We start from the raw sequence: 11,167 nt of genomic DNA on the forward strand, positions 1-11,167 counted from the left end.
TAATTTCATTCATACTGTCAGCCAAACAAATCTCTGGTTCAGCCTAACCTTTAGCCTACTACGATAAACCAGCTAACAGTTAGCTAGCCGCTAGGTAGCTAGCTATCCGGGAGCCTTGCACTCTCACCTCGATCAGGGAGTAATTGATCTCCACGTCAGATTTCACAAATCCCCCGCATGCCACCACTATGTCATCAGAAGAAACTGTCAAAAACTGGGAATAGGTGATACAAAATAACACCCAAATGGCTCCCACGTCTGCCCGGATCGTAATTCTCAACATTTTCGGATAACTGATCTCTCGATGAACCGAGCAACAGCACGCTGCCTCCGGTTCCGTACCAGCTGAGCTGCTGTCAGTGGAGGAGCGTAGCGTCCCCAGCAGCGGCCTCTGCCGGGCCGGAGTTGGTATAACAACAGGCCAAAGAGACACGCAAAGGTAACAAAATAGGTGAACAATAAGATTATTTTACAGATTTTAAAAATTTATTTTCCCGTCACCACAGTGACATAAACATGCCTCCCAATAAAGAAAAAATAGTACTTCCCAATATCTGACATAAACATTATTTTGAGTAATATAAAGAAAAAGAAAGATGTACTTTTATTAATCCCCGTGGGGAAATTCACATTCTGCATTCGATCCATCCTAGTGTATATATTACTGACACCCATCCTTCAACATATATGTTATAAAAACTGATACACAGTCTTGAGTGACCTTTTTTGTTTTAATCTTCCAGTTGATTTTGTATATGTACTAGATGAAGATTCCCACAAAACAAATAACAGCGAGACAAGTTAAACATACGTTTGTTTTAGAAAAGTGTTTATCACAGCAACTGGGTGAAATTAACTTTAATTTGTATTCTTTAGTCTTTAGTTTAGTTAGATTTAGTCTAACTATCCACGGCGCTGATATATATATATATATATATATATATATGCCCCTTTGATACCTCCCTGTATATCTTTCCGCTTGCTTGTTTTGTTACTATATAAATCATTTTAAAAGAAAAATGTGACAGTAATGGTAAAATGAACATGGTTACAGTTTGAAATGTAGTAGTTTTTTGCATTAATATACAATCATTATTGATGATAAACGGTAGATGTAAAAACAAACAAGGACAGACGATGCCCACACTGTTTTGTAAACACACAAATTATAAAAAGTAAGAAAACTGTAGCGTTAATATAAAGTGCATACATTTCGGAAAGGTCGTTACAAACTCCAGTGGTTATAATAATGCAAGTCCTTCTCAGAAGGAAGAAATGACAGTACATACAACAGATTAAAAACACCACAAAAAATCAGACCATCGATGATCATATTGTTTTAAAAATACTTAACGTCTTTTTAAGGGTTTTATATCAATCAGATGGTCAACGAAAGAACACAAAAAAACACACCACATTTATGTGAGCAGGTCCATTGAAGCTCCAAAGTAGTGTTTTCATAATAGGAAAAAGAAGATATAAATTCAGTTTTTAACTCCAGTCCGTCCAGTCTGGTTCTTTTTCGTCTATATTCGCAGGTAGTGCCTCACACATGCGTGGAGGAGTCAGGAGGTGAGTGTGCCAGGAATACACTCTCATCAAAGTTGTTGGAGAAGCTGGTGTGATAGCTGGGGCTGCGGGGCTGGGATTTGGACACTGAGGATTCGCTAGCTGACATCTTCTGGGCCTGGCACAGCTTTTGGATCAGGAAACGTTTGTCACGGCCCTCCTGGGATACAAAAGGACACGGATAGTAGGTCCAATTATGTTTATTGCCCAAATGACAATCAAAGGACAGGAAACAATAAACCAGAATGATGGAATAGAATACAAAAAAGTCATTTTGCAGTAAACCTACCATTGCTAGCTGCTCCCTCAGTTGGTTAATAACTCTCTTGTGAGCTCCAGCTAGTGCAATCACATAAAACATGGCCAAACTGTTAAGGGGGAGAAAAAGGAAGTTGATTAAACTTCAACCATAAATAGGAAATAACACTTGTTACAACTGTTCCAAATACTAATGGAAACACGTACCATGTGACAACAAAGAAGGAGACAGCGAAGGCCTCCGATGAGAGAGCGTAGAGCAGGGTTCTGATTCCATGGGGGAGCTCGGATACTGTGTTGGGCAGCACCTGCCAGGAGGTGCTGTAGTTAACGAATGGTCCACAGGCCTGGGAAGAGTTTATTCTGTGCAACAAAGGGAGGGTTTTACAGTTAAATGCACAAGTTTACAAAAGACAGGTATAGACACGATATAACGAAACAGACTGAAAGTGTGCTCTCGAAAGTAATAAAAAAATATATGATATTAATCAGTTATGTTTCAGAATCTCTATCAGACATTTTAAGATCAAACCTGCAACCCTTTAAAATAAATCAGTTACTTTCAGTATTTCCTTCTTCAAAAAACAGTGGGCGATATAATCAGAAGCAAAGCAATTTAAAGGAAAAATAAATGACTTGTGTTAACTGCATGCCAAATTAATTAGAGCAAACAAGGAACGATTGCCTCCTAAATTGCCATGTGATAGGCTGCTGATATGCAATGTAGCACCTAGGAATCAAATATCAAAAATATTTCAGGATATTTCTGATCGGATACCTGCATTCTTTTTTTTTTGCTTTCACAAAAAATGTACATTGTAAGACTTTTAATAAATAGTCATTAGCAACATGAGGTAAAAGCAAATACTAGAACAGCTAGAACAGTCCGTAAAGTTCAGAAAACGACCTCACTTTACTGTAATGCAGCCATTATGACCCGGAAAAGTCACATATCTAATATTAAAGCATTCAAATGTCAGTCCTGCGTATTGCCCACTCCCAGTGATGTAAAGTAACTAAGTACATTTACTCAAGTACAATTTTGAGATACCTTACTTGAGTATTTACAGCCTTAGCTACTTCTACTCCACTACATTTCAGAGTTAAATAGTATACTTTTACTCCACTACATGTATTTAATACCTTTAGTTACTTTACAGATCTGGATTAATGATGGTAAATATAATCAACCCTTAAATCAGACTTTAGTTCACCTGGAGTAAATTCAGCAGCTACCCTGCAGTATACAGAGCCATTCAAACTAGCTGCACCTTTACCAGCTCTGAGAACACTTTAATGATCAATAATTATAAAACATATCAGAGATATTATTCTGAAATGGACCAATCAAACAATGACTACTGTTGGTACTTTAGGTATATGTTGATGCCAATACTTGTGTAGGCCTTGAGTAACATTTTGAATGCAGGACTTTTACTTGTTAAAGAGTATTCCAACACTCTGTACTTCTACTTTTACTTAATTACAAGATCTGAGTACTTCTTCCACCTGTGCCCACTCCCCCAAAAATGCACCAGGGTCTACAATTCTAACCTTCATTGTTCTCGCCAAGAACAATTAGAGCTTAACAGCATCACCAATTGGTTTTAACCAAATATTTTTGGGTGTAGCTCAGTAAATCACACTAAAACACAGATCTGTTGAGCGTCAGCCTGTTGATCACTACCAAGGTTTTCTGTAACTGCTACCAACAACATTATCTTCACTTCCCCCGTCTCTCCTCCTGATAGCTCCGTGTGGCAGCGGGGTGTGGTTAGGGCGCCGGCTGCTGGAGTGGTATGAGTGGCTCAGTCGGAGGCCAGACAGCTGATCGGGATCAGGTAATCAGGCACTGATTAAAGTCATGGTCATAACCTGGTTCTGAGTTCTGTTGCAGGAGACTGGGTCCTGAGGGAGAACTGTTTCCACCTCCCACGCCAGACGAGAGCGACTAGCCAGCAAGAACGTTGTTAACGGGCTGTTCGGAAATAAATATATTTTGTCTCAAAGTACCAGTGGTCCTTCCATCATTGGGAACCCAGGTCTGAGCCCGAACGCTCACAGTCCGCAGTCGATGAAACACGAGAGCAGAGGATATTAATGATTGATACGTTGAAACATGGTCAATAGCAATGCACTACTCACTGTGCCACGCTAAAAGAGACAGGCAGACAGGCCAGAGCCAGGCCGATGAGCAGCACCACCAGGAAGAAGAAGTTGGAGCTGGAGGCTCGGAACGGACGCGTGGCAGGACGGCAGTTGTTCATCAATGAGACCTTCAAACAGGAATCAGAAATGTGATAAAACAATGGAACCTTCTAGAACCTATACATCTGATCCATGTAATACAGTTAGAAATATCACCTTTTTAATGTAGAAGATGAAGAAGTATTTAATAGTGCAGATGGCAGGGAGCAGCGGGCTGTAGAACGTGCCGATCCAGCAGATGGTCTGACCGTAGACGATCTCCAGCACATTCTGAGGGATGGCAAACTCCTGCTCGCCAAACCACTTCGCTAGGCCGCAGTCACAGTACTTCACTATCAGCCTGAGTCATACAGGGCAGCACACGGGAAATGGGTTAAAGATTACTAAAAAAGGAAGGACGTAAAAGTGTTAGCAGAGGAAAATCAAGATCTTTGAAGGCCTCAGTATAAAACACACACAACACTTACGCTGGGCTTAAAGACAGAATACTTTAAAGTTAATATACTACACTTTAACAATCTATTGAGAGGATAAGGAGGTTTTGTCTTTATTGATGAGGACCTACTTTCTGGGAAACTCCACAAAGATGGTGACTGCGAAAATAATAATAAAGTCAAAGATGGTGAGTTTGTACATCTCCTGGCCAACACGGGTCTCCCAGCACTGCGGACAGATACAGAGAGCCACAAATCAAAAAGATTGGAGGGAAGCATTAGAGGAAATATCCCAGTATCAGTTCCCACCGTATGTTACAGGGAAATGTATGCTAAAAAATGGAAATGGAGGATCCTAATAGAATGACATTTTTATCATCACACATTATCACTGCACACACTTACATTTAGATTTGAGCCATCCTGGTATCAGAAAGGGTGGGACGCTACTACTTATTGAGCGCATGAGGAGCAGTATAGCAGGGAGTCTTGCTCAAGGGCAGCTCTACAGGTACCAGTCCATCCTCTGAACTCAGTACTTATATTATTTGGGGATTTGAATCAGCAAACCTCAAGTTCTCAAGCAAAGTCTCAAGGGACAAAACTACTGCTGTCAAATAAAGTCATCACTTACCAATCAAGAGCTTTTATAACTAATGTACATTAATATAAATGATTTAAAAACTCAAATGTAATCTGAAGAGCTTTGGAACTCCTTTGGTTGTTTCATAAAAAACATGGATCCACAGGTTTGCATGTCGACATAGAGATAAAAAAGACTGATGTGTTGTTTTTCCGAATCGTTGTCCTGGGACGAAGGGAAACGACTTACAGAGTAAAGCACGTGGTTATAGCCACACAGGCATGGCTCCTTTTCACATTTAGTGATCTGAGACCAGAGAGAGAAGAGCAGAACCCCGATACTGGTCAACCGCATGAAGACACACCTGCAGAGAAAGGAAAATGAAAGAATGACAGTTGAGCAATAGAAACATGTCCACACAGCTAGGAATCCTTCTCACATGCATTGCAACGAGTCAGTTGGAAAAGGAGACGTCATACACCCTCAAGAAGTGAACAAACTCTTCTCCAAATCACCAAATTGTTTCATTTTTTCCCCAAATATCACACGTTTCTGTCATTGTCAACTGTAAGCATTGAATCCCCCTCTTTGCCACATCTTTTAAAGGCAAATATGCAATTTTTCACATTGTGTTTCTCTGCACTTTTCAGGTAAACACCCCCACCAAGAGACAAATTAGAAAGTGGATGACTAAGCTCGCAGTACCTCATGAGAGTGAAGCGGATCTCGAAGGCAGGCGAGTAGTCCTCATAATTGATTATAGCCGAGAAGAGGAGGGGGGTGATGAAGTTAGCCAAGGTGATGACAATTGAGGGCAGATACTCATAGATGAGATCCACGATGAAATTTTCCTGCAACCAAGGCAAAAAAATGATGTCAGTTTTAAGATTTCATTTCAATTTAATCAACTTTTCTCCCAAATTACAAAGAAGGAGCTTTTACTAAATGCTTTAGACAACAAAGTCTGGCAAGTAGCGACATGCAGACATTTTGAATCTGTGGTAGGATTCCATTACCTTAATCTGATCCATCTGGACTTTCTGGGAGAAGATGGTGGCTATATAAATGCTGTAGAAGCAGCCAGCCAGCACACTGATGACAAAAAGGTTGAGAATGAAGCGGACAAGGTAAATCCGGCACCTCTCTTTGCGGGTTCGATCTGCTATTTTCTGTTTGATCCTCTCCTCCTCAAGATCTGTCTGGGGATAGAAAAATAAAGGCACATTTTACGACAAGACCTGCAAACATTCAGTGGATAGATCAAATAACATTTGCAAAAAATAATCAATCTGACTGAAAAGACTACGTTATGAACTTAAAATGTCTGCAGCAGCATCCATCGAAAGCTGAAGATCCGTCAAAGCGCTCTGCAGATATTCAGCAGTAAGTGATATGAGCAAACATCTTTTCTTGGTAAATGTCCCTCTAGTATGCAACACTGGCATTGTCACATGTTTATTAATTAGTGAGAAACTTTCAGCACCGTGTCATCCCTACAACTAAATATTTTCATCAGCCTATATGAATGAGAAGAGTTTTGTGACGCTAAAACATCCTGAAGAGAGAGAGAAGCCTCAGTTATACTTTGTCTGTGTTGCATGTAGCTTCACACTTTGCCCACACTATGCTATAACGCTATTTAGCTTTACACTCTTGCCATCAACTACTAATCCTCTAACCCCTAGTTTAGCACTATTTACTTGTGTTGTTATTTTTTCTTTAATTAAGATGAAGAAGAAAGAACCCTTAATCGTCCTACAGAGGGGAAATTTACATTCTGCATTTTAGGAAGAGTGGGCTGCCATATGTAAGGCGCCCTGGGAACAGTGTAGGGAATGGTGGCTAGCTCAGGGACACCTCGGTAGCACTTGGTCTTTGGGGGTCTTGAACCGGTAACTTTCCTCCCTCACTTGCTTGCAAAGCTCTCTAGCACCAGGAAAAGCGCTTTAAAAAAAACATGTATTATTATTACATTTGACTCTAAGCATGTAAAAAGGATCATCAATGCCCTCATGTTATCTCTCAGCTCATGCTTAAAGGAGTTCTATTATGCCTCTGGGGTTTTCCCTTTCCTGTGGTGTGTTTTTTGTGTGTGATAATAGTGTCATCTTAAGGCTAAAATCATAGCGTTCCCTCCAGGGGGAGTTTTTCCCCCTGCCTGAAACGCCTCCATTGCACTCTTTTGTTTACTTCAGTAACATAGTGACAGCACTATGGCTATGACTATTGGCTAGCGCTCCAACACATTGTATGTGATAGGCTAAGGGACCCGTTATCTCTAAGCGGTTTTCCAATCACAACAGAGGCGGTCAGCTGACCAATCAGAGCAGACTGGGCTCTGGTTTCAGACAGAGGGTGAAAAGAGGTGCTGCAGCACAGGCAGTATGAGAAACATAAAGAGCTTTCTGAACATTAAAGCATGGAAACATGTCACAGTCGAAGCACTATACTAACATGGATCTGAAAATGAGCAGAATAGATCACCTTTAATTCTGCCCTATAAAACAACAAGTTCAATTAAAATGATGAGCTTACCCTGAGCTCGTAGAGCAGACTGCTTCTCTTCAGCTTCACGGCGTTCTCGTTGATGATGCAGAAGTCCCAGCCGGCAAAAATCTTGTTGCAAAAACTCTGGAAGCGATCCTCATCCTGAACCAGGTTACGTTTGAATCCAGAGGCCGACCTTGAAGAAAGGTTATCCAAAGTGAAAATCGTTTCCAGAGACTCAAATGAATGTTTTTCTTAATTTTCAGTACCTTTTAACGATCCAGATGAGACTGAAGAACAGGTAGGCTATGGTGACCAACAGGTAGGCCAGCGGCAGATTGTAAGTGCCATTAGAAAAGTGTATTTTGTCCGCTTTGTAGTAGCCGTAGAAAAGATAAGTCTGTTCCAGAAAGCCCTGTTGATGAAGCACAAAAGGAACGTGAGAAGACAGAACATACGTTTCCTTCAGGGGAACTTATACATGTGATGTGTAATGACTTACTCCTCCAGACAGCAGATCTGTAATGTGCTCATGAAAGATGACCAGCCCTCGCCGGGCGCTGCTTGGGTAGTTACTGCACTTACTTTCTGTAGTAAGAAAACAAAAAAGGTATAAGACTTATGCATGCTTTTGCTTATTCTAAAAGTTGAATGTGTCCTCTCACCTGAATTCAGGTCGTAGGTGATATTCCCCGATACACTAGGAGCTATGATGATGGGCAACATGACGAAGCTGAACATGAGCACAAAGATGATCAAGTTGAGCATGACCAGGAAGCGCAGGAAGGAGAAGTAAGACAGGATGCCTGTGCCGAACATCCCTAGGAGAAGAGAAGAGAAGAGGAGAGAAATCTATTTAATAACATAATATTGGTACCCTTTCTGTGAGTGGAAATCGATAAATGTCTGAGGACATTTCATCTCAGAGCTGCAGCTATTAAATGAAAAGGATGTTTTTACAGTTTTCAATGTTCTTTTGTTCCTTAAACACAATATTTCCCTACGTATTTGGAAGGGTGCTTCAGCCGTGTCGGTTTGAAATCATCCTGTTCTGTTAGAATACATCTCTAACAGTCTGTCGTTGAGTTTGACACACATGCCAATCAGGGTTAATTTAAATCAGATTCACCAGAATTCTATTATGATAGTCACCCTAAGCTTTCTTAAGCTCTAATTGGTCAGAAAGAAGCTGATTTTATCCTTTTTATTATAATATGGCTTATAATTTAATGTAGAAAGGGACCAATGAAAGTGACGCCTTTCTGGAAGATTCAGATCTTCTGACGGAGAGGATCTGAATCTGTATCTTCTTGGTTGCACTTATTGTAAATCGCTTTGGATAAAAGTGTCAGCTTGAGGAAATGTAAGGTAATGTGATCTCATGTTTCATGTCTCACCCTCTATAAGGTGGATGTCCCCCCTCCAGAGCTTCAGGGAGCTCAGCCACTGGTGGGCATCCTCCCTCAGCCTCCTCAGATGGCGGCGGGTGCTGTGCTGCAACTGTTTGAAGCTGCTGAGCTCTCGATCATCCTCCAAGCGCTGTGTGCTAAAAGTGAAACACATTGTTGCTATATAATACCCTTTAAACATAACCAGTAAAATTAGAATGCCATTTTCAAAACAGTGTGTAGTAATATCTCTCCCACTTGTCAATGCGTTTCTCGGCCATGGTCTTGGGGAGTTCCCTGATGGGTCTCTCCTCCGTCTGACTTTTCTGTTTCTCCTCACGCCTGCTGACGGTGCCCCTGCCTGATTTCCCACTGCCGGAGGAGCCGAGGCGTCCTCTGGAGCTGCTCCTTCGCTTGGTGCCAGCCGTGGAGGACTTCCTGCGGTAGAGCAGAGACTGGTAGCTGGGGAGCTGGTCCAACAGCGGGTTACGGTTGACTCTTCCACTACGATCAGTGTAGAACACTTGCAAAGGTGGACATAATATGATTGCAGCATTAATACTTTTAATAACACAGTGCTCAAGGCTACAGTTTAATACAATCACAAGTTATGGTTATGATATAAGGCTGACAGATTATGAAAATAAATAATCTTTCATCACTGGATTGAATTAAAATCACTAAATGAAGTGACTGACGCAGATTGTTCCAAGAGAAAGAAATAAACAAGAAAAAATAAAACAAAGCTGCAAAACATATTTGTGGGCATTTCAAATCCTTTGATAAAGTAGCAGTGTTACTAATATAGGTTCAAATCAGGATAGTCCTAATGGTCACTCATGTTTGAAATAATTACCTATCCATGTCAATAGCAATGGGTAGTCCCATGCCTTTAAATGACACTTGAACCTTCCATAAGTATGGTTCTCAATTATTATGAATACAATTATGTTATAAAGATATGTTGCTGAAGAGATTTTTGGGGATTATTTTATCCTCTTACAATTTTAGATTGTATCCGTATTAACTTGAGTGGGATTGAATTTACCTGGGTTATGTGTCAGTGTAATCACTGCACTACTATAAAATCACAGAAGAGGATATTACAACTTTGTAAGAAAATAAGAAATGTTAGAAATGACAGGATGTTTCCAAATGCACTTGTTTGATTCAGTACTAGATAGTCAGTACTTGCTTATGCATGTTTATAAGTGAAAACATCAATATTGAGAAAAGGTGTTGCCTGTAGCATTTCCTCCAGCAACTAACACTGGGGTGAGGTATTTTTCTCCCTTGTTGTGTTTATCCAGCTTCAATGGCTAACCAAGAAGCAGACTCAGCAAGTAATAAATGCAAACAACGTAGTTTTGGAAAAGAGAATCAGACGAAACTAAACCACACTTGAAAAGTTCGTAACTTCTTCCAAAAGCCCTTTAACAATTAATTAGCTAGCCTGTCATAGTTGTTAGCCTGTTGTTAGCAATTCTTTGATCTAAGTTTGAGGCTAGCGTTGATAGCTTTGTAGCTAATGCTTCGGTATGTTTTATTAAACCCATTTCTCTTATCAGTAGGTTAGCTGCGGACACAAGCATTAACTTCCAGTTTACCTGAGTCGACCTCCATTGTTTCCTTCTCCGAATAACAATAGCTATTTGTCGGATAATATTAGCTAACAATTAACCGAGCAGACTTTGTCAACTGGGAGTTGACTCTCCGCTGTCAGGTTTCCCAGAGACCACTTCCTGAGTGTGGATACAGGAGCAGCTCTGAGCTCACTCACTGGAACCAGTGCAGCAAAAATAATTCGGATACTTTACTTAAAGTAAAAGTAGAACTATTATGTTCTTATATACTCCATTACAAGTAAAAGTCCTGAGTTTCCAATGTTACTTACGTAGAAGTATAGAATTATAGTATTATGAGCTAAATGTCCTCAAGTATTCAAATTAAAAATATTCATTATGGAGAAGGCTCTTTTGACATGGAATATTATTACTAATTAATATATTAAACTGTTTTTTATCATTTACAAAAACAAATTAGAGTTTTTTGTTGTAATTTTTCAATGTGTGTTCTACTCTGTAAATGAGTGTGTATATTTACTTTATATGAGATATACACACAATCATTTACGTTTATGTAATTATATATTGTACAAACATATCATGTTACTCATGTAAAAAGTGTAGTAAAAGTACTGTGGAAGTTATTTTGTATATGTTCCCTCATCATGTGTCTAT

General features: G+C 40.0%; 1 protein-coding gene across 1 annotated transcript in view; it reads right to left on the minus strand.

Annotated features, from left to right (window-relative positions):
- The window catches only part of nomo (nodal modulator), a 30,919-nt gene extending 20,239 nt beyond the window's left edge, over nt 1-10,680 (minus strand). Inside the window, 18 exon segments of the mRNA XM_063883322.1 lie at nt 128-286; nt 288-353; nt 1,553-1,729; nt 1,859-1,937; nt 2,035-2,190; nt 3,973-4,103; nt 4,192-4,375; nt 4,601-4,698; nt 5,302-5,416; nt 5,758-5,903; nt 6,069-6,251; nt 7,588-7,735; nt 7,809-7,954; nt 8,042-8,127; nt 8,205-8,360; nt 8,937-9,085; nt 9,186-9,450; nt 10,535-10,680. Coding sequence (XP_063739392.1) covers nt 128-286; nt 288-353; nt 1,553-1,729; nt 1,859-1,937; nt 2,035-2,190; nt 3,973-4,103; nt 4,192-4,375; nt 4,601-4,698; nt 5,302-5,416; nt 5,758-5,903; nt 6,069-6,251; nt 7,588-7,735; nt 7,809-7,954; nt 8,042-8,127; nt 8,205-8,360; nt 8,937-9,085; nt 9,186-9,450; nt 10,535-10,550 — 2,460 coding nt within the window. The 5' untranslated portion in view covers nt 10,551-10,680.
- Between the last annotated feature and the right edge of the window lie 487 nt (nt 10,681-11,167).

This window comes from Eleginops maclovinus, chromosome 5, assembly GCF_036324505.1.
Source record: "Eleginops maclovinus isolate JMC-PN-2008 ecotype Puerto Natales chromosome 5, JC_Emac_rtc_rv5, whole genome shotgun sequence".
Classification (NCBI taxonomy): domain Eukaryota; kingdom Metazoa; phylum Chordata; class Actinopteri; order Perciformes; family Eleginopidae; genus Eleginops; species Eleginops maclovinus.